Here is a 24,534-nt window from a genome sequence, read left to right as displayed (position 1 = left end):
CCGTTGCAAAGTGCTTTGCACAAAGCTCTTGAAAGAACACTACAGTGCGGCGACTTCGGGAGTGGTCGAACAAATGCTAAACTGTTGGTTTTGCTTGCAAAATGGGTTTGCTTCAGGATTTTTTTTTTGCATACAGCGCTTTGTATGCAAGCGGTATGTCGTTATCGGTGTGGATATGTTTGATTTATTATCGGGCTAGGATTGCTATACTGATAGACAGTTATAGTTTTATAAGGCGTTTTATTCGACTTACCTTCAAGTGTGATATGAAGCGTAAATTTGGTTAAACAATTTAATAAAACTCATTTGTGGAAAATACTTACCGCGTAATGTATGATACACTTGAATGAAGAACACATTTTCTTCTTCTTTTGTACTTCTTCGATTAGATGTTTTCCTGATATTTCTTGGCCTATTCAGGCAACGCTCCAGCTGCTATTTAATCCTGATTCCTGATCCTGACGGGAAGGTGGTCTGGATGGGATTTCAACTCCGGCCCTGCCGTGTGAAAACCGGCGCCGCTGTCGCCTCGGCTACCGGACCGCCCTAATCAATCGACAAAACATTTAGTAAACACTCTAAAAGTTTATCCGAATCGATCAAGCAAAGGTCGTCGATTAGCAATTTAGAAATTACGCACTCTAACACGGAATTCTGATGAGATTTGTTTTCGGTTAAACATTCTTCTTCTTTCTTCTCATAACGACCTCTTAAGGTCATGCTTGCCATTTCTGGCTTACAAGACTTTTTGATGCCACGTAGTCTGTCTTCACTGTGGGGGAACGGTCCGGATATGATTTGAGCCTCGGTCCTGCTGTATAAAGACAGGCATTATAGTCGCCTCCATCACAGGGCACACCCTCAAATCTACTCTATAGAATTTAAATCTTGTCGACGAATTCAGCAACAAAATCGTCTATATCATCTGTCTGCACGATTAATGAGCTTAATTGTGATGACACAGGGCAACAACAAAATCTGCGAGGGAAAAAATCCTTAGTTATATTGTAAAAATTTTCGTTCTCTAAATCCAACGAGATTTTTAATCAGGAGCAAAAACCTGCAGTATATATTGGACACGAAAAGATTATATAAATGAAACACTGTTGATGATTACGTTTTCTCAAACAAAAACACCAACCACATAACCAAACATTTAAACCCAGTACAAACATGTGCTCGTTACGCTTTATTCACTAGTTGCTTTCTTTCCTTTTGCTGTATCTTGTTACCGTAATGTTAAGTTTCGATTAAGAAATGCTATCGATTCGCTGTTCGTATTCGTAGTAGTTTCGTTATAAATGTAGCTACACTTTAAATCTTAACCATTGCAACTGTTGCCGCATGGCAGCGACAAACCATTTCAAAAACTTTCTGTTTAAACGTAGCCGTCACACGTGCCGTGACGCTGAATGGTGTTCAAAAAATCGCAAACACACACACACACACACTTAGAAACGCACCCGCAACGGCTTATTAATCCAACGTGATACGTACTATGTCCGGCGGAAGCATAAAATTGTTCTTGCGCAGCGGTATTTCGCTCAGCTGCTGGTCAACCGGGGCCCGTGTATCGTACAGCGACGGGCTCTGGAAGATGATACCGAACGTACCGAAAATGCAGGATATGGTAAACACCCACAGGAAGAATCGATCCAACACCATCGAGACGAACTTCCAGTCTTCAACGATCTGCGGAGTAGAAAGATAGGAGTGCATGTAATTACTGAACTGTTTGTTTTATTTGTACTACTGTTGGTATTTCATAATAAAATATAAGTATCATGTTACGTAAATAACAATTATTTTTCAACCAATTTTGGTTCGCTTTATTGGATATATTCTCCCCAAAAGTGACAGTTGTGTCCAATTTTCTAAGAACACATCTCGCCACCGTTGACTAGCCCTGCTGAGGCGGTTTAAATAAATCATCATTCTTCCATCTCTCGCTCGGTCTCTTCATTCTTCAACTTAATTTCATCGCTTCTAACAACATTTCCCTACCTACCGACCCGGTACACAGAGCAAACGTATCATATTGCAGCCAAACGACTAGTAGCAACACAGGACAGGACACACAAAAAAAAAAACCTACCATCCGCCCGAGTCTCTAACACTCATCTACGTCCCATTCGGGTAGCCCATTCGACCGAAGCATGTGCCACACCGGCAGGAAGCATGATTGATTAATATGCATATAATTCATCCGAAAATTGAATGAATACTGACGATATTGTTTTAATTTTCACCCAGCCGGAGCGTAAGCCAGTGCCGGACTCACCCTCGATGGTTCCGTTGCCATTTCCACCGGGGACTGGATGAGCAAGCGCCGGACATAGCGGACGTAGCGAGCGGTGTGATGGTGTATCAAATTTATGCTTCCATCCCGACTGTCGCCCGGGAATGGTGTCCCCGGGAAAATGATATTCAATATCACCATCGTCGGCAGTGGAATGATGCTGTTGATTTCATTCAAATGGAAATATCATTTTTAAGCCGTTGGACAGTTCATTGCTGTCGATGATTAATTAGTTCCGCTTTGACACCCGTTTTCCGTTCGAGCAGGGACCACATTCAGCCTTTCCAATCAACAACAACGACTTTCGGCGCAACACTTTTTAATCAAACCGGTAGGGTTTTTCTTGGTTTGCAAATTAGCGAAATATGAAATCGATACGAATCTGCTTTCAGTCGATTTTCATCTGTTTTCGATCTCACTCCAAGCACGGAAACAGGACAAACTTTACCCCGATCGGCTGCGAAACGATATTATTTACAAGCTTGTTGACAGCGCTTTTGTTGCAATTAAGATTTATTATCTTCAAACAACACCATTAATTGACACGTGCTGTAATAACCGTTTGCATGGTGTTAAATTGAAATTATTTACATTTCCTCTTGTGTAAGTGCTTTGCAATGGCAATATTTGCTTCACTCGAGCGGCGTACTATCATTCTAACCAGGAAGTAGTATAACAATCAATATGGCGAATCGTACAAAAAATTGTGGAAATTAATTCATACGAAATCCAACTAAAACGAATAAAACATTTCGATAAAGCTGATGCGTCAAGCGCACCAAACGGATACACACACAGCAAAATGTCTTCCTATGCTGAATTTAATTTGCCTCACTTTGATTGATGACCCTAATTATCTGCCGGCTTTTGCTCCTAAAAATATCAGTTTGATCCACAGGCAACGGTGTTCGGGAGTGTTTCCCGTCCAATAAATCCACTCCTACATACCACCTTGTGCAGCACACCTAGCCCAACTTCACCAGCTCACATATATACGCACAGGCTCAAACAGGAAGACAAAAAGGATGGACTTCCACTTCCGGACACCAACATACTCACGCACGCACATCAACAGCGGAAGTTTCTTCCTATTTCTGGCCGAACGTAGCGACATCAGCTAAACAAAAACCCCGAACCGAAAAAGCGTACAAGATAAAGCTGTGACCCGGCATATGAATGGCAATGGAGAAACGTGCAACATCACACCCTCAGCTTTGGACTATGGGGGTTGGGGTGTACACAATAGCAAAAAGAACATTTTTCCAACTTTTTAGTGGAAAGAATTCCGTTTTCTTATAAAGGCGAAAATTGCAAATTACGATCAATTTATAATCATTATTCTAACCATGCATTTTTGCCAGCTTCAATCAAGTACTGGGCGCCTCCATCGTTATCTCTAAAAATGTTTTTGATATTAAAAATAAAAAACGATATTTTTTACAAAATTATGTTGTACATATCACAACTTTTTTGCTAAAAGTTTTTTTTAAATATTGGATTACGAAATCACATTAACGCTAACTTGTTCTAAACTATCCCATAGTGCCTATGGCTTTATGTGGGCTTTCGGTATCCACATCCGGTTGCCTTTTTTCATAATCAATAGCATTGTTGTTCTTTTCCGTTATTCCCTTTTTCCAGACAAACGACAACACAAACAGTTACAAAAATATATTTTTATGGAAAACGGAAGCTCCAGTATGACAAGTCCGGCCTGAAGGCACCAACGAGCATACAGCGTGATACTCGCGAACCATTTGCTTTTCGTCATCGTCGAACGGAGTTAACGAAGCCATAGACACATAATTAATGTACATATTTGAGGTACTATGAGCGTGCATTTTTTTCCTTCCCCCGTTACGCTAAATTTCTGTTCCAGAAATAAGCAAATGAACACGATTCTTTTCTTCAAGTTCCCGGAACCTGTACAATAGTTCCACGGTCCAGCCGGTGGAACGAAGTGTGTGTGTGTGTGTGTGTTTGTGTGTGTGTGTGTGTGTGTGTGAGGGCGCTCTAAATGTATTGGGGAGGGATAAATTGAATTGGACATTTTTCCCTAGTGACCTCATGCTTCTTATTTCCGCATCTTTCTACCTCTCGTTCTCTTTCTTGTTCGTTTTTTTGTTCTTTTTGTGCCCTAATAACCAACGAGTGACCCTTCAACGGTTCCCAGCCACATCTTTAACATCGAACATCCGCTAGCCTCTCGGAGGGAGCAGAACGGATAGCGGTACCGTACATCGTTTTATGTTAATCACTTGGGATTTATTTTCAGTAAATTTAATTATCCTCCAAGAAAACGGACGGTCACCAGCGCGTCACCGGGAAAGAAGAAGATCATCTGTATTACTTTGTAATTGCAGCTCATTTCCTTCGGCTTCGGGTCCTTTTGGCGTTTCGACCGTCCACTCGCTCCGCCGCTAACGAGATTCGACCACGCTGACGATACCGCATACAACGCGTAGGGTAGGCGCCCGGTTTTAAGCGAACCGTCAACGATCGTGGGACGATAAACGGCAATAATCTTTATCGTTCCGATGGGCTGGATGAACTGGCTCGATTAAGGAAAATCGACCAGAAAATGTATTCATCATCAAAGGTAGAGTGCACACTCGAGAAGATGGCAAAAGGATACGACCGCGCAGCAAAGAACTCTTCCATATAGAAGCCGAATCGGGCTTGATGGCACACTAATGACGGCACGTAAATCACATAAAAACACGGGGAAGTGTGTTGGTAAAGTTTTATGAGAAGTTTGGCTAAGATCTTTGCACGAACCGCTACAAACCGTTAGCGGGGTTTATGCTCATGGCATCACGGCAAACACTGTGATGTACTCAGCGAGTTGATCCCGCTCCGAGAGTGACGTTAGATTAAACGCAATTTGCATAACAGCACACATAATTGCGATTCTTGCAAGCGGGTAGTGACAATATGCTTTTGACGAGAAAATATTTGCCTTTTGTAATCATTCTTTTTTGCTCAAGGTAATCTTAAAGACAACAGAAGAAACACGTTTTTATTACTACAAAAATGATGCACTCGAGATTAATTATTTTACAGACAAAAAACTTTTTATTACATAAAATAAAGGCCTAGATGAATTTTAACAAACCATATAATCTTGCATAATGGACTTAAACAAATATTTATAATGGTTCACTAGTAAAATATTGACCATACAGTCGGAAATTTAATCGTAATCACCAGTTTTTCAGTGCAGGTAAGATTACTAATTTGAGGTTTTGATACGAGAGAAGGTGGGTTGGCATTTTAATTGAAAGCAATCCTTATCTGACATGTTAAAATTTTCAGAAATCATAAATACGATGTGATACTTTTTATACGATGTTATACGATGTTAAACCTTTTTTTTTTATTATAACCGTCAGCGTGAAAGAGCTTTTACAATCATGCAGAATAAAAATGTGTTCGAACGAAAGCCTCGAAGAAAGAGAATTTCTCGTAAGTATCGCAAGAAACTTCGATTTGTAAAAGTGTAAAACCTGTAAATACAAGACCAAACTTCATATTAAGAATCCCATTTTGTATGGTTTCTACCGTTGGAAAAAAGATGCATCTTTCATTATCGCTATGTAATGTAAAGCTAGTGTCTAGGATAAAACCAAACACTTGATAATACGTTTTCCACAGTGTCCAGTAGAGAGTACTGCATAACGTACTCCCCATTGCCAAAACCCAACTAGCTAGAACCAGCTTCACCAGAAAAGTGCTTACCTTCTCAAATGACCCAAACGTGTGTCATTTTTGTACCTTTTGCATTATGGAAGAACATGATGCAAACCCTGAAAAAATCATTCTCACACACACACCAACTACGTTTATGGATACGCCCAAGGATAAAGGTTGAACTCGTCTCGTTCAAGTGCACACACTCCCACAACACTTCGTGCATGGGCTTTAGTCCAGCCGCAGCAGCAGCAACTTAGCTTAAGCTGAACCCCAGGTTAGTCCCGTGACTTACGAACTCAAATACCCCATCAACTTTAATTAGGGCTTTCCATCCGTTTTGTCAGCGCTTTTCGAGCAAAACTCCTTCCGTGAAAAACCGTTCCCAACCCAACTGGCGCCTTTGGAAGGGACAAGAGAAGACAAAAAAATGGGCTCCAAACGGTCTCACAATTACCATTACTGTACAGGGTACGAACGCAAAACAATCTTGCAGAGTTTCCTGCAAGGGGTGAGTAGCCTAACCAAGTAAAAGACACACAACAAGATACCCCTGGCGGGCGAGCCGACGCAACAACAAAAAAAACCCACACTTGGGATAAAAACGGACGGACGGTACCCTGCCTTCGGTAGAAAACTAGAGGGATTAAATTTTAATGATCATTACACTCATTTTGTCCCGAAAATCTGTGCCGGTCACCAACGCAGGCCGAACTGCGTCGAGAAGGAAAAAGGGCATACACGAAAGGAGCGAAGGAAAAACAAAAAGCCAACCAAAAACGATGCATTAGGAAGCGAAAGAACACGCCCGGGCATTGAAGAGTCAACTTTCAACTCCCGAAGGTGTAGAAGGATTAGAAAAATTGTAAAGTTTCCGCTTTTTTAACCCTCCTATTTCCGGCTCCAAAGATCAACCTTCGACCGTAACGGGCCGATTATTGGACGGCCTTTAACTAAAATCGAGTCAAACATTACCTCTTTTCTCAGATTCAGCTCTATACTCTAGTGGCAGTGCGCCTTGTAGATGGCAATATTTATCATCAACAAAAAGCCAATTCAAATAGCCCGACTAAGGTAGGCGCACCCTAGCGCACGGTGGATCCGGTACGGCACGATACAAGCTCCCATGCTCCCGCTCGTCCATAACTAGCCCTAGGAAACGCCGACCGAACAGGAACCACCGCTCCATCTTATCCTCTTATCAAAGACATTCATCTACTTTTCGTTTCGCAACGCTTAATGGTAGGCCCATAATATGGACCAGCCAGCCACCATGGTTGGATAACGCGAACAAAACAAAGTCAAAAAAACAGCACACACCAACCGCTTCCTTCTCCGAAGGCAACCACGACAACACGGAACGGAAACGAACGCGTAGCGAACTAAACAAAACTGAATATTTGTCAAATGGCGCCATCCTTTTTTTGTGCCCCTTTCAATGCTATTTTGTTCGCACTGTTCGTGCGTGGCGGGGCGACCTACCGAGGGCGACAACCCATCCTCGGTGCCATGGGCCGGAGAGCTAGAGCTCGTTATCATTTTCATTAAGTCAATTTAACATCATCTCATTGCCGTTTAAAGTGGCCTTATTATTTATCCGAACGCTAGAGCGAACGGACGAGCGCCCGCGCACGCGTTCGGATGGTTGTGTTAGGTTTGTGCCGTTGTGCCGAGAAAGGAAGCTTTAACTTTGGGACTGGTTTTATGGATTTAATGCTTTTAAATCCCGGCAGGATTAGGCATGCTAAATTATTGTACCTTGGGTTGTGAGATATCATACTTTATGTAGCCATGAAATTTGTTCCAAATATGTCAATATAATGACATTTCGGCATTTCTTCCGGCAAGAAGCTCTTAAAATGAGATGATGATGCCAAAAAAACGCTAGATTACAAGCGGAATACTCAGTCTTGTTCTTATCGGTCTTGCCGTTTTTACTTCCGAGCCAGTGTTGATAATATTGTTAATAGCTGTATACAGAACCTTAAACACAAATCGGGAGTCTATACAACAGCCCTGCTATTGTATTGATCAAATTAAAGAGTAGTTGTAACAGCCCCAGGCCTGCCGTGTGAAGACCGGCGTCGTTATCGCCTCGACCAACGGATCGCCAATATACGTTTCAGCACCTTAAATTCTTTTTTAAACCCAAATTTTGTATGAATTAGTCTATAAGTTGAATCCAACCTTCTGGCCCTTCTGTAAAAAATACAAAGTGCTATATCATATAATATTCGGAACGTCAATCTTTGATTTTAACTCATATTTGGTTCAAAATGCATAACAGATTTGATACCATCGCTCTTTAACACTCCGAAGCCATTGAACTAGACTAGCTAAGCATGCAGGTGGGCATATAGAAGGTGCACCCCTTTGATCATTGAACCAATCAAACAATTAGCAACGCCCCGCCGTCCGTCAATGGTAGTCTGCAACACGCTTACAGCTCAATGATCCATGAAATTCATTCAAATCAAACTCAGACTTCTAATCCAACGCCATTCGTCGATATGCAAAAATAGGGGAAAAATCAATGCGTACAAAATGGTTCAAAAAACACTCTCAACCAAAGTGACCCACAAAATCAAAAGGGGCTGGGAAAGAATAGCATCCGTTTGAATCTCAGCCACCCGAGCGAATTACAATGGTGTTCGTTGAGTGTAGTGTCCGCGGAAAAGTTACCCACAAAGAAAAAACACTCATAATAACACAAACGCACAGCGCAATGCTATGGTCTGCAACTGAAAGGTTGATCCTTGTAAGATTGAAGGGCTGCAGCACAAAAAAAAAATGAACGTGAAAAACTGAAGGGACGCTGCGGAGGCACATAAACGCAACGGCCACACGGTTCATATACGATGAGATAGTACTTTGGGATCAAATCGAGCGAAAGAAAGCTGAAGGGAATTTTCAATGAGCTGTAATGGACTGCCCGTTGATGCCATCCTTTCACCGATGGGACTAACGCTCGCCCCGAGTGACCCTTGGACCGGACGGCATCTCCCCTCCCCGGCATTCGGGGAGCTTTGATGTCGGAGAGGAAAGCAATTTTCCTACCCGTTGCACCCTTTTTTCGGGTTCATCTCGTCAATTCACACCCGCTGCAGCACGGTTGCTCATCACACCATCCGGTTTACTTAAGCTTTCGCTGATCGTCCCTTCCGGCTGTGCTGAGCACTTTGTACAGCCTCAACAAGGGATCGCCTTTTTCGGGTTCCACAAAAAAAAACGATCGGATGCAATGTTTCGTGCTCGGGCAGGCTTCGGGAACGATAACCGGTACGCCCGGCTGCCCGGTCGCTCCAGGGCAGCTGCCCTGTCCCATTCGTTATTTATCATTTTAACTGCTCTTCTTCACGTCGGTGTGCTGCTTTTTTTGTTTTGGGTGACCTGGCCAATCTCTTGCCCGTGTGGATTCCACGATCCGTCCTCGCCTTGAAGCATCGCGGTTAGCGCGGACACACCGTGGCCTGTACGCGGGTTTCCCGACCGCAGCCGCACAACATTTTTCAACGTCCCGTTTACGAACGGTGGCCGCGTGAAATATCGACGTCGATCAGCCGCGCTGATAGGAACACCGGGGCACATGTTTTCGTGCTGCTGGGCCCCGTACGAGGAGGCCATTTATTCTCCACACTCACCTTCCCCCACGCCAACCCGTTTCCGCTTTCTCATTCCTGCGTCGCAGATGTTCGTTCTTTACGCACGATTTCATTTTCGCGAGCACGTCGTTGTTGTGCTGTTGTAGTTTTTTTTTTACCCCTGTCTTTTGTCCGTCATGCCGGAGCGTTTTGAGCTCGAGCCACACCGTGAAATGGCCACTTTTATCGTTCCGAAGTAATGTTGAACAAATAGTGAAGGGCCAACAAATGTGCGCGCAACGTGTACCGGCGGTTGCCCGACATTCACCTGAGCAACGGCCCACAACCGCAACGATGTTGATAAGCGAAGATAAAATTAACAGCATCAATTTTTGTCAGCATAAATATTATTATTGCATTTAGGGGTGGGTAGATGGTTGCGCCCGTGTGTACATTCTATTGTACGAGCACAAATATGAGCAGGAAATTGCATTAAACTATGCTTTGTGCTTGCCATGTTGATGGAGCAAATGTAGCAATTTTGTAGTTAAGTGATTGCTATCCAGCAATTTACGCCGGGCGGATAAGCATGATGTATGAAAAAAACGAAATTACTAGCATTATAACGAGGTGTTGGATAAGTTGCTTTCAAGCTCAACAATTGGTTGTGGGTACTTTACTTTTGCTATCATGCAAAACGTTGACCCAATAGTTTTATAAAGTAGTAATGAAGGCTACTTAAAGAGTTATTTCGTTTCAACAAGACAACGAAAGCCCTTACATGACTAGACTGACTTATCAGAAACTCTAATAAAACAAATGAAACAAAATATATATTAGCTCTTCAAACAATAAGAGAGATTAGTTATAAATTTAAAGGTTCTTTCGATTAGATATAACCCTTAAAGTTGTAAGGGTTTGAACTACTACTTTAAACCCTTAAAACTGTAAATATCAATTATAGGAAACGTTATTTCATGCACTTCATCCTTCGCCATTACACAAACTTAACAAATCGCGCTACGAACACAACCTTTAGCCAACCGTACAATCTTTTCTATATTCACATTAAACCGCCAACAAAATTCAATCTCATTAAACCACAAAGTCACAACCTCAGCAACAACAAAAAAGAGAACACACAGTAGGAACAGCGCTTCGTGGGAGGTATAAATCCTTTCCGAAACCAATTCACCCATCAAACCACCAACGGAAAGCGGTACAGTTAAGCTAACTGTACCACTCTAAACACTGGCGGCCATAACCCATAAACACCAGACCCCGACTTCTCGATTCTCATCATCCGACACGACAGCCGACCGCGATCGCTTTACGATGCCATTCGCATTAACTTAAACACCTTCAAATAACGATTTCCGTTCGACAAATTGATGAAAACAAAACGACCGTGCGCCAGCAGCGTAAGCGCGGCTGGGGAAAAGCGTCAGAAGGTGGTAAAGGGCTAATTTCAATTTTGCCATCCAATGTGGCGATTGGCTCCGCGGCAGTGGCAAACCTAAATCGCCTTCGCGAACTTCCCAACAAACGGTTTTCAGCTAACGGCACTCGTTAGCGGCTGGGAAATACATTTCCCTCCCGACGGACTGCCTTAATTATGCCGCATCTTACTAGCACCCGTGATTTTCAGCGTCCAGCACCACCACCGATGCCTTTAATCGATGCAAAACCAAAGCCGACAAAAGCTGCTGCGTTTTAAAAACCTGAGTGCTGAGCTCTGTTCAATCACACACCCTTAAAAGCTACTCCTTACCGATATGCCGGCAACCGGGACCGGGAGTGAGCCAGATGGAAAGGTGCGGCTTTAAAAATGGAAATCCAATGTAACGCTTTTGGCTCCAAAAATGCTGATTCCTTTCTATCCGTGTGATTTTATAAGGTTTGCTTACTCCTTTTTTTGTTACTTGCCTTTGGCCGCATCCTTTCAAAAATTCCCATTTCCCGACCTCCGTGTGCTGGCCCTCTATATCTTTTAAAAACTCATCTCGCAGCAATCTTTCTCGCAAGCCTTTTGTAGGACTACCCGAACCACCATCACCACCACCACCTCGGAAGCCTGTAGGATGCTGCCAAAATGGATGTTCTTTACGATTACGGTAATGGCCGCGGAGTGTGGATGCGGAACGCTTTTCGCATGAACAACCAACTCAACGCCTTTTCGCATCGATTACGCACCACAGGCTAGTTCGGCCAAACCGACCTGAAGGTACAAATTTGCCAACGAATGGGAAATTTCACACCGGAAAAGGCTGGGCCGGTCGAGCAAAGTGGCACAGGCACAGCCGTCGATAATTCACCCACCCCTAAGCCAGGTGCTTTTTAAATCTATCCCTAGTGCTGCGTAAGCGATCGATTTCGTGCATGCTGCCGCACTGAATTCTTATTATCTTCCGGTAAAGCCAGCACCTGAAGCGTCACCATGCATGCATAATCGAGATTTGAATAGGAGGATGGCATATTTTATTTGCTAGCCCAACGTATGTATTTCATGCTTTTGGTAGCATGAATTTTAGCTCAGTAAATGCTGGGATTTTTAGGGAAAATCTATGAGGAATATGAAACACGAGCCCATGTCCAATATTTCTACTATGATTTTGCATTACATTTTCTTCTGTAACCGATTCCCTTTGACTCTGATTTAAATCTCACTGCCAACACACACACACACACACTGGCGTGAGAAAATCATTGCACCCCAAGCAACTATGTAGTAAGCAATTAAACAAGGAATTTTGACCTCAGGAAAAAGAAGGTACCATGTACCGAAAACGTTTGCCCTTCCAATCATCACACCACCTCATGCGCCTTCCTGAGTCCTTCAATAAAATAATCACAGAATGCGTCCTTTCATTCCGTCTGCAACATCACGCTCATCACGTTCCGGTGCGAGGAGAGTAAATCAAATCAAAATACTCCTCTGTGCCGCATCGGTGGAAAATCACACACGCTTACAGCAACCACCCACCAAACAATCAACCGGATGTTGCTCCTTGCAAGGGTGTGCGCCCGGACGAGAAGAAAACGAAAAAAAAAGGGAAGGTCTGTTTTCCTTCCCCCAAACCTGCTGTTCTCAGTTTGCCGGCCGCAATGTTGGCAATCGAGGTTGCAGAAACAAAATAACTGAGCAAACAAATAAACAGCTCCCAGCATCAGCAGCTACAACTATTTACCCCAAACGTTCAACCTCCCGCTCCTTGTTTTGCAATTTGTTTTTCCAGTAACAGTATCTTGTGTCGCTTTTTAACGGTGAACTGGTGGCCTCCTTCGCCGAAGCACCCAGCTGGTAAAGCAACAACACGCGAAACCAAGCTCATGTTGGCAGCTCCAAGCGAAGGAACATCAAAGGAATTTCTCACATTTTTGCTGCATCACATTCACACGTATCCTTTTCCCTTTTACCGTGAGCGAGAAGCATAAGCGACCCAAGGTTGATGCTTGGAGGGAGAGAGAGAGAGAGAGAGAGGGGGAGAAAGGAGGAAGAGATCCACAAGGACACACCCACGACGACGATGGCTGGCTGGTCGCACATCGCACAAGAAATCGACGTCACCAGACCAAGCAAGCAACTCCAGCAGCATACTCCTTGGGGCACGAACATGAAACATACAGATTTTGGTTGTGGCATAGCTTCCTCGCTTTCCCTGGCAGCCCCCCCATCCTCGGCACATATGGTGTTCTGGTGTCCTGTTTTTCAGTTTTCCCTCGAAAACCATAAAACCGACCGAACGGCATGCTGCAAAGTAAGCGTGTGCACACGTCCAACTGCTGCCCCGCTCGGTTCGATGCGCAATGCCCTTGCCTGTTTGCCAGTGTTTATGCTGTTTATGCCGACCTGACTATACATACACACATACAGCCTACCACCCACCCACAGTACAGTTCACCGGGCCAAAAAAGCACACGCTTTTCCCATCACACGATGATGCTCGCCTCCATCGCTCGATTACATCATTTTCTTATAATGTTATTTTAAACTCTACCACCACCTACGTCTTCTTCAACCGCTCGTCATCACTTTGCGTTTTGGTTTTGAGGGAAAGCGGTAGATGGGACGAACATGCCTCGGAGGCCCATTTGGGCAATGTGGCACCGGTTCGAAAAACGGGTAAGGGAAACGAGAAAGTTGCCGTGGAAAAATGGAAATAACTTTACCCCTTTATACATTACGTTCATATTTATCGCAATAATAATTTTATAACCAAGAAATTATTTTACCATTATAATTCTATTACCAATGTCATGTTTCTAGCTCTGGCGAACTTAAAACTAGTAAATCGCATCATCGATGGAGACGCCCAGTCTTTTGTAGCTTTCAGATGCCCGCACGTAAACCAGTCGCCATCTGGTGAGCTAATTTGAGTGCAGCGCACCGGATCTTGTGCCAGCTTGCAACCACTACACCCCATTAGCTCTACAGCAACAACAGTGATGACCTACTGCTGTAGAAAAAAAAACAATACACCAAAAAACACACTCACTCCGATGGTGTTAAACTTTTTCGGATACTGTCGGACAACGTCAACAAAGAACGTTCCCTCGCAACCTTTCACACAGATACACACACACTCTGCCGGTGCATGTTGCACATGTTTGATCTTCACTACAGGCTAGTGTTGGCGCGTACCGCATACGTCGAAGCTGAAGTTCGTTAGCCAGCGATGAGTGCAGCAACACAGGAAACAAACCCGGTACATTTGGTACATTTGGTGATTGTGAATTAGAGTACCATCATTTCGGACCCACTTACTGGGCCATCATACGGCCAGCTTATATGGATGGACCAGCTGGCCACTGCAGCCTGCATACATAGGACGAACTTTTACCCGTCTGTGACAATCACCATTGCTGTGTTGTGTTGTTAGGTTGCATGGTGGTGTGTTCGTGATTTACAAAATGAAAAAAACTTTCCCTTGTGTGTGTGTGTGTGTTGTGCGGTAAGAAGCACTTTCATTATGCCATAACAAAATATTTCGTAACATTAGTCAAATTATTCTTAATTTCTTTTGGATGGTTTCATATCAATTGTTTATATCCATCATTAGCTGGAAACGTAGTCTGGTATATTTTTTCTACGCTTCGACGCATTATATTAACAAAATTTTCCTCAAAAAAATCCCAAAGCTTATAGCCATCCAGCGTCAAGCTATGTAAAGCACAAAAAAGTTATAAAGTTTACGACACCAATAGCAATATCTACTTACAATACTAAATCTATCCATCTATCTTAAGGCCACAACGTAAAGCTCATCTTCGCTGCGTGCACCGTTGTTCACTGCACAAAATGTAATTTCTAGCTCGCCCGAACGATACGATAAACATTTCCCATACGATACGCTCCCACTTTAAGCGAGCAAACAGGCAACAATCCATTACCAGCACTGCAGACACTTCTTTACCGATGCACCACCATCGATGCAGACGATGCGAAAGAACTGCAAACGGCAGGTGAAAGCGAACTTTGTTTATGACACCGTACCGTAAGTGGCTTCAGTTCATCCGCATCTTCCGTTGCATCCACGACGGTGCAACCCGTCGCAACTGTTGGCACATCCAAGAGAAACTCAACGTCTTCGGCAGGTTGCCTTTGATCAGATGCACACAGACACTCCTCCCCCATCTCAAGGCCGTCAACTCATAGCAAGGGGGATCTCATGAGTTGCTGAACGGTGGCGTGTTTATCGTCAAAGTGAAGTGCTTTTCCGGGTGTGCTTCCGTCACAACGGTGTGGAAATCGTGTTATACTAAGCCAATTAATCTATTGGACTGTAATCAGCATAATAGATTACGTTCGATCGGCCACTGAACGGGTATTAATTAGTATGCTGCCGGGCCCGGGTCTGTTGATGTTGATGGGCCCGGGTTGTTCCATTTAGCATGACACTGATCGTTGCATTATGATGTAATTAAAACAACGCACCGTAATTGCACTTTGCACGAATGGTGCCCACCAACAGCATTCGCACGCGTTCGTGCTCCCTATGTGTAATTTGTCTATCGTGTGCCAATATACTCCAAGCACCTGTTTTTACCTTCCTGGAAATGTAATCTTTGGGTTAAGTATCGATACCGGCGCTACAAATCAGATCACAACCATGGTGCATGTATCACATTCGAAATGTAAATCAAAATCATTTGTTTTTCTTCCTATCCTGATGGAATTCCGATATTCTTTTGTTGTCCGATGAAAAGTGATACATCTTTGGCGCACGTAATCGCTTGTAATGTAGATGGATTAGCATAAGTTAATTGTGGATTGTTTGGCACAGCCGGAATGTAGCTCCCTACAATTACCATAAATCTGTTCCCTCCCAATTGCATCATAAATAACCGGCGTGTAGGTTTGTGTATGAGTCGCCTTTTTTTGCTACAATTTTCCAACCCCAAACCAAATCTCGGCGTGTAATCTCTACCGTGTAATTATATTTACCTTTCGATCGGCAAACCACTGCCACCCACTAGCGACTAGAAGAATTTGTGACCCACAATGAAAACCCATGCACACACACATACACAGTGTGGTGTTAACCTTAGCCACTGACACTTATCGAACCGATTATTACGGTGGTACGGTGGTTTCAAGCATCAGGCCGCCCGAAAGGTTCAAAGCAATAAACGATGTCTAGTTACACTCACCTCATTATCCTTATCAGCATCCTTAATGTGTTGGGCAATAAATCTTACCGCCTGTATGGCGGACAGCACCTCCGGTGATAATTGCTTCGGGATGACATTTTCCGCCTCGACTGGTTCGCCCAACCGTGCCCAAGAAGTCCAGAACCGGGTGCAAATTTTCGGTGGGTCAAAAACGAAACAAAAAAAAAAAACGGGGAAAGACCATCGTTGATAAGTTCCGTCCGGCCGGACGGTGCGTGTATGCGTGTGCGAAAGGAAGGGAAGGGAAAAACAATTTTAGAAATCATCCTTGCTCCTCGGATCCGAAGCGACCGTGTGACAACCAGCCACCGTGTCCGGGTGAGCGTGTGTACATGGACAAAGCATCGCGCCACAAAACAGGCTCATAAAATAAATCAAAATTTAATTATAAATTATCACCGGAGCCCAAAACACGCCAAACGAGCCGACATCGGTTTTGGGAACCGTGCAAAACCATCCTCTTGCACTGCACTGAGCGCTGTTTCTTAGAGCACCTAAGCTAACGGTTGATGTGTTCAGAGTTTTGGGGTGGTGATTGCGTATTGGTCCTGCATTAACGGAGGCTTTCGTGGCCGCCCCGACTTACCTGAACCGTGCGAAAGATTAACTCCTATATTATCGAAACTGTCACCACCTTCCTTGAACTCGCCGGGAAAATCACTAACGCTGAAGAAAGAAAGGGAGAAAGAGAGAGAGAAAGAAAAGAAAAACCAGAATCATACAGTTGCGAGTAAGTGAGTCCGTGCCTAATGAAGCCAGTATCCGGTCAAACGCGGCCCGCAGTGAAAGTAAAGCCGGATCAAATCCTCTACTGTACCGTATCGCGTCACGCCACCCGAAAGCACCCCGAAAGTTGGAGAACATGGTGAAGGGACTGACTGGTACGTACGAAGAAACCGGAGAGGGAGCGAGATTGTCCCAAGCGGGACAATTTTGCTCCTGGAAACTGCTAGCGAACTGTGTCAAGTGCGTTCGGTTTTGGGACGGTTCGCTCGGTCGATCCACCTTGCCGAAGGTTCTCCCTGCCGAACAAACATAACCACGCACTAGCCCTAACCGTCCTCAGAGGATGGGATGGTGGCTCAGCGACAGTTTGATACTATCATCATCATACATCTTTCATGCCACAGGGCCGGGCGCCGGGCTCTGGTTCGGGTACAGCATCGTCTTATCGGGCAATTTATCTGCCCTTTTCACGTGAAGCTTTCATGCGCAACGCAACACAACAGTACCAGAGCATGCTGCTTCTTTTTTGCCTCTGCCATGCACACACACACATACACACATCCCCATGCTCCAGGCTAATGAATTTAATAATAATAAAATAATGTATTTCTCCTGCAACATGTCGGGCAAAGTTCGTGGTCTTCTGCAACAACGTCGCTCTTCCGGGGCGAACAACATCCACTCATTCCACCCTTCTGCGAGGTGAAATAGAAGCGAGAAGCAAGGAAAACTGGGGGAAATCCATACCCCACAGTGTACTCACAAGATTGCTCAGTCAGGCGTAGCATAAGTTGGGCGTGTGGCTGTGTCTGTCTATTGCCGTGTTCTGCAAACTAACGAGAAAGTGCTAGGTTTAACAAACTGTACATGATGAAATGAAACTAACTTCATCCGACTTCCTACATGTGCATGTGCCGGAATGCGGACGGAGCGGACCAAGAAAACAAAGCACTTCACCACCATTCCCCGTTCACCGGTGAATTGTACAGATTTTGTTAAATCATTGAGAGCACACTAAGAGTGTGTGAAAAAACCATGTCGTTCGATGCGCTCGACAGCACGTACGGACGTACGCGTGTAGTAAAATGGCTTTGTAAATTTGATTACCAATTTGAAGTTATAATTTGCGAGTAGATTCGTAAACCAGCACAGCAAGCATGTAGTTATCTTATTCGATTGTGGCCCGGTGGCTTTGATTATGCGGTACCTTCCTTCATCAATTAAATGGACAGTTGTCTATGGCTTTGGAGCGTGTGTTTGGCTTTGCTTTCCCCATTAGATGTGTCCTCTGATGAGGTACTCGATTTCTATCAACATGATAGCATCAACACTTTGTGAATATTTGTTTAGATCATATTTTATTCCCAAAGGAACAAAAATGGGTTCTCTTCGAACGCTGGCACTTTGTCCGAAACACTGATGATGACGCCGTACTTTGCGTGCTAGTGAAACCAGTGAAATTTGAAAAATTGGATCAAATTACTTAAGCATAAACTTAAGGTGTTGTGTCAAAAAGTTTTTTTAAGAGAAATGGAGTACTGCCCTCAAACTTATGACCAGCGCGATAAAACAGAAGCTTATCATAAAAAGCAAAGAGATCATAGAGTGCGCTTGAGGTCATAGAGGCTACTTGACAACTTGGGGAAAGAGCTGCTTGGTCAGGGCTATTTTGCGCTGATCAATTCGGAGTTTAAATGATAACTTCAACTTGAAGTGAGAAGTAGGAGCAGATCTACCGAGGGAAGAAAATTCTACGAGGCCGAGGCTTTACAGTGAGCAAAGTTTTACAGTAGGAATAAATATTCCTAGTAAGGGCGCTACTTCAAAGTGAGTAGGGAGCTTACTTTACACTCTGTTGACTATAGCAAGGTATCATTTTATTAAAATTAGTCCCAAATTGATAGAAAAAACTATTATTTTCACAATTCAGAACACATTACAAATATAGGACAGTTGCACAACAGTCATAAACTCCTTTTACTCCTATATTGCTCAATTGTTGCCAGGACAATTCACCACCTTCACACTTGTCTCGTAAGACAAGATATGGTCGATTGAATTTAATGCCACTAACAACCTTTCCATGCCCTTCGCTCTTGAAATAATAATTTCTTTATTAACCGAAAATAACTCCATCCAATGGCGAGCACTCGACGAGCACGATGACCTACCTCTGGCCCGCCCGATAACGATGACACATTTTATGGATCATCGAACATTAAACTCAATTAACGGTTACGACAACGATAATGATCATTAGCAGCGAGCCGCCGCAGAAACCATGCCCACCGTTCCTTATTCAATCGAACGTAGCCTTCAGGAGGTACGTTACTTTGCGGCATAGATGTGGACGGTAAAAGGGCAAGCGAAGAAGAAATCAAGAACAGCCACAGCCAGCCACACAAAACATTACACGCAAAAATTGCATCCAAACGAGATCAAAGGTTTGGGGGTGATACGGGTAGGTTTGGGAATTTTATTTCAAAAGGACATGACACTGCATGCTGATTACCCTAGAATTCCCACCGGATGAAGCAGAGACGTGGTTTAGGAAGTAATGCTTTCTCCTTTTCACGTCCCTTCCCTCACGTACCCTCACGTAGTTGCACTCTGTAACATTCTACTGATAAGCAGTGTGGAGAGATAAAAGTGTAAGAAGCAACAACCGGCCCGGCTAGGCCGAGCAGAAACCGAAACCTAGTCACACCCACCGACGATAAGGACCGAAACGGATCAAATTTTACGACCGGACCAGGCCATCATTTGTCACTCAGCGTTCTCGCCAAATCCGATGCGTAGCTCCTGACCTTGCTTTTGACATGATAACAACCAACAAGGGGGGGGGGGGGGGGGCGACTTACCTCATTTCGATTTCGTTCGTGTAGCCATTGCTTGGTGTTGAATCGTCGTAATCCGGCAGCGTGTACTTCGCCCGGCGCATCATCAAGATCTTGGGCATTATCTCCAGAAACAGCCTCCGGACGAAGGGTGACATTTTATGTGTCGATGTGCTCCTGTGGAATGGAAGATTGAATTGATGGTTATGGGTACGTTTAACTCATCTTCCTTCAGCGGGGGGAAGACACACACACACACACACACACACCTACACACAGACATTGAGGTCACCCGAAAGGGCCTTCAAATGTCAGCATCAGCGAAACCGTATCCCTATCCCTTTTCTCGATAAAAGATGCTTTATGCATAGCTCTTATAAGCTGGGGCAAAAAATAAGTAAACTTCGAATATAGACATCTTCCTCTTCAAGGATCTTCAAGATTAGTTGTAAAAAATGCGTGCCAAAAACGGACTTGCGAAGGAACGAAAAAAAGGCAACCACTATGAAACCCTTACAAAGGATATCCTTAACGCGTCGTTCTGATAGCTCGGTTTGCACATTAAAAAAACACGCTAGCCTCCACACGACGTGTCCAAGAATTACGACTTGCACGACCGACAAGCCAAGGACGCAGCCTCTTTGACACAGTTTGATGAATTCGTCACTGACCGCCAGTCGCAAAACCAACGGCCGTCCCAACCACAGACGGATTTGATAGATGATAGTGCAGACGGTGTTTTGTTGCACACCATGAATGTGCTCCGATCTAGTAGTCTATAGCTCTGTCACCACTTTCATTCACCACCAGGAAGTAACAAGTGTTAATTGCATTACACTCGCTTCTAGCTCTCACGTGTCACGTGCGTAAATCCAAGGTTAGTTGTAGCTTCGTCATCAAACGGAGCCTTAAAATCTTAAAGCTCCGTTCCATTCGGCCCCAGTCGCATCCATGGCGACACACACGCACATTCCGGTTTAATGGAGGGCCATCATTTTAATATGCATTGCGTATGGTCAACGGTTGACCGCAGCACAGTCACACGCACACGCAACAAAAAAAGTGTGTGTGCAACGAAAGGTGGTGGAAAAATAATGTCCGTTTTTATATGGAAGAAACACAACCACCGACTTTACGACTCTCTTCTGCACGGCACCCACTAGTGTGGAACCCGCAAGAGTCATAAATTTGACCCAGACCCGTCCAACCACGACATGGACGCACGCGGGAGGATGGCTGCCAGTATAATGCTGTAAATTACATGCCATTCTCACATTACTACGCAGCGCATATAATTACAGCGTCGGTCTTCCGAAATCGGGTACGTATTAAATTATTTATCGTTTTCCCATGAGGATATTGTCAGTCCCGTGTTACGGAGGTTTATTGATATGGTGATGATGGAAAATTTACGGCACCGAATGTTGGGTATTAAATTTTCACTGGCTTACGGCGCGTTCTTTTAGGTACATTAATGTAGTTTTTTTGTTATTAATTTTGTTGTAATAGAAGAGGTTATTTTGTTATTGAGCCAATCAAAACATACTTGAAATAGTTATGATATTAAACCATTAAACACTAGGTCTGCCATAGTTCACAATAGATCTGTCTCAAGAACATATCTCATAGTGTCTCTAGTAATCTCCAGTAATCAAAATTATTCTGCTATTATAAGCTCCTGGAAGATCCAGGAATTCTCTGATGGCATTAGTTTGAGGCTTTCCTGCGTAGTAGAAGCTTACCAAAGGATCGTGCAGGCGGCACAAAGCCTCTGGGTCAGAGATACAAATCGGAGACGAAATCCTAAATGATGATGCCACCTCCAGCAGTATATAGAACTTTTATAGTCGCAGTACTCATATTAGCCTCTGAGACATGCACTCTGTCCAGCTGATACAGATGATCTTACCCATCGGGTAGCGCCGGTCATGACATGACTAGCGCTCGCCAGGCTCCGGATCCGCTAGTGATGTCATGAGATCGGCACCGAACGACTCAACCTGCAGTGTCTTTTTAGAACGTCCACATGAACATAAGAGGCGTGGTCGTTCGATGATAGTTCCTACAAAATAGCCGGGATATTGAATTGGCAGACGACGGCTAGACCGTGAGCGGTATCGAGGATCGTACCGGATGCGACATGACCTAAGAGGTGCCCCGGTGGTGGATGCGACAGCGGCGCCGGTCTTCACACGGAAGGACCGAGGTTCAAATCCCATTCAGACCGTTCCCCTGTAGTGAGGCCTAACTATCCAACTACGTGATATCATGAAGTCTAGTAAGCCAGAAATAGCAGACATGACCTAAGAGATCGCTAGGGCAAAAAAGAAGAAGAAGAGCTAAGAGGTCTTTAAGCCAAGGACAAGCAGATAAGGAAGAAGACAAACTAGTTAGAACAAATTAAATTGTATGCGTTTCTGAGTATGATACTGAAACTACAAAAATAAAGAGAACTGGATACGCCAACCCACTGAGTTATCCAATTTATTCCGCGAAAACAGAACGCGAAGTCAGTCAGAGGAAGAGGATCGAACTCGTTAAGAGGATCTGCCTTCAAAAGTGGTTTGAGCTGTCCTTAAAAGTGCCGGTTCCATGGCCCCTGATGTAGGTTTTAATTCTACCAAAATTAGTTAACCCCTATTTCATTTTAGCTCTACTCACAATGATGCTACAGCAACAATATTGTTACATTTGACCTCCATTTTTTCTTACACACTGTAGCCACTTACCTGTACCAGACGTTGAGCACGCAGACAGTCGTCCATACTGATAGCGATACAAGGATCATCGTAAAGAGCAGATACTTGCCCAACAGCGGTACGGCAAGCGATGTCGGAGGGATGATTTCGGCCAGCAGCAAAAAGAACACAGTCAATGACACCAGTATCGAGATGCAAAGCGTGACCTATTGTGATCGAGAAAGGAGAAAGCCGATAGAGTAAGTGTAGCAGGCCGTACGCTGAGGCTCCATCCAATCGTGTGTCCATTTGGGGTTTTTCTTTTTTTTGCAGCTTATCTTTTTTAAGGATGCACTTCGGAGGGCACTTTACTCAATAATGCTACGCTAGGTCGACGATTGGACGAATTACTACGACAAGCATACCTTCTCGCCCGAATCGCTTGGCAGATAGAAGACCAGCACCGTGAGGAACGTGATACCGACGCAAGGAATGATCAGATTGACCGTGTAGAAAAGCGTTTTTCTTCTCATCGTCAGCTTGAACGTGATGTCTGGTGAGGGAAAGGAAAATGGAGGAGTTAGGCGCAATTAAAAAAGTTTTCCCAAGGATTTTTCTCTTGTACGCACCTGAGAATGGTTCTGGACAGCAAGGATAGTATTCCTCATTGCGGCTGGCCGGAACTTCCAGAATGTCCCATTCGACCGATAGGTAGAATTCACTCAAATCAATCCCAATCTGCACGAGATTGCTGCCAGGGATCTGCAAAAACAAACAAAAAGGATATTATTAACATCACACAATGCTTGTGTGACACCCTCTGCCTTCGCAACGCACCTGATCCAGATGACGCAACTCCACCTGTGCACCGTTGTACGTCCACGAGCCAAACTTCATCAGGCACGTCTGCTCGTCGTACGGGAAGTACTCGACGTTCATCTCGCAGGAAGATTTGTAGATTGCCGGCGGTTCCCAAAACACTTCACCGGTGTACTTGAGCGTTGCCTTCGTCATGAGTGTCACCTCGTAGTTGCCGTCCCAGTTGTTGTACAGCACAATGTCGGGCAGCCAGATCTGTTCCGACGGTACGTACAGCATCTCCACACCGCCGTACTCCTCCGGGTCCCACTTTAGCTTGTAGTCGAACCATTTCTGCTTAACCCACAGGTTCGTGGTCATCACCTGATTTCGCAGGCTCACCTCAATGAGCTGCGACAGCTTCAGGCCAAGCCATACGGTCAACGTTTCCGTGTTGTTAACCACTGGCCGTATCAGCCGATTGTAATTGCTAAGCAAATCGTCGTACAGTCGCTTGGCGTCCGGGTTCGCTTCGATATGGGCTACGGATGCTGCAAGAAGAAGGCGTTCGTTTCAATCGGCAAGCTGTTACACACGCCCAAGCGCTTCATGCTTGACCTACCCTGCGCTGAGCTTGACGCGACCAGACAAAGGAGCAGCACTTTCGCATTCAGCATCTTGATGCAAAATTCGGTAGATATCAGCTTCATTTCGCAATTCCCTCACAGTCAATCACTCCTGTTTCTTCAAAGTCACTTGCTCATCACAGTCACCTTAAAATTTTGCTTTCCAATTCACACGTTTGCCGAATGCTATTAGCCCGTGACACCCAGAGCACGCCTATCTAGGTGCTAGGGATTGAAAAACGAACGGATGCTGGAAGGAAAAAATCCACCATCAAAACGGTCCACTCCCGTGCACGGTCCGACGGTGAGAATAGAGAAAAATCGATAAGCTTGCCATAGTGCGCTGAGAGCGTCGAACATCATCTCGGGCAAAAGCGTGAAAGCTCTCCATTTCGCTCCCGGAAGTGTGGTGCGCATGCGTTTGTTTACAAAACAATGCTTGCCCCGAAAGCACGTGCTTTCGTTTATCAACATTCCCGGCGGAACGGCATCATACTGGAGTTCACGGGGTCACCAGTATCGGACGAGACGGGTCGAAGAAAAGGGCGGCAGAAGGGTCGGGAAGAAAACCACGTGTTACGTTAGAAGACCGCTTTTAATTTAAACTCGTTACTACGCACGTGCTAC

The 24,534-nt window shown here is 44.5% G+C and overlaps 1 protein-coding gene across 1 annotated transcript; it reads right to left on the bottom strand.

Annotated features, from left to right (window-relative positions):
* Positions 1-1,155: 1,155 nt before the first annotated feature.
* On the bottom strand, positions 1,156-24,219 carry LOC118504504 (acetylcholine receptor subunit beta-like 2). Its single transcript, XM_036039031.1, has 9 exons — positions 23,904-24,219; positions 23,321-23,832; positions 23,113-23,245; positions 22,909-23,036; positions 22,535-22,710; positions 19,830-19,982; positions 16,829-16,908; positions 16,222-16,331; positions 1,156-1,692 (listed from the first exon to the last, which is right to left on the bottom strand). Exons 1-9 carry the CDS (start codon positions 23,989-23,991, stop codon positions 1,477-1,479), a joined length of 1,596 nt encoding a protein of 531 aa, XP_035894924.1. The 5' UTR covers positions 23,992-24,219; the 3' UTR covers positions 1,156-1,476.
* Positions 24,220-24,534: the final 315 nt, after the last annotated feature.

This window comes from Anopheles stephensi, chromosome 2, assembly GCF_013141755.1.
Source record: "Anopheles stephensi strain Indian chromosome 2, UCI_ANSTEP_V1.0, whole genome shotgun sequence".
Taxonomy (NCBI): domain Eukaryota; kingdom Metazoa; phylum Arthropoda; class Insecta; order Diptera; family Culicidae; genus Anopheles; species Anopheles stephensi.
Note: the sequence above shows the minus strand (reverse complement) of the source record. Positions and strands in the feature narration are given on the sequence as shown.

Excerpts from the sequence above, each read along its gene's own strand:
- LOC118504504 (XM_036039031.1), bottom strand. The coding sequence starts at position 23,991 with ATGAAGCTGATATCTACCGAATTTTGCATCAAGATGCTGAATGCGAAA. Across the intron at positions 23,833-23,903 it reads CGCGTCAAGCTCAGCGCAGG|CATCCGTAGCCCATATCGAA; the intron begins GTAGGTCAAGCA and ends TTCTTCTTGCAG. Across the intron at positions 23,246-23,320 it reads AGTTGCGTCATCTGGATCAG|ATCCCTGGCAGCAATCTCGT; the intron begins GTGCGTTGCGAA and ends TTGTTTTTGCAG.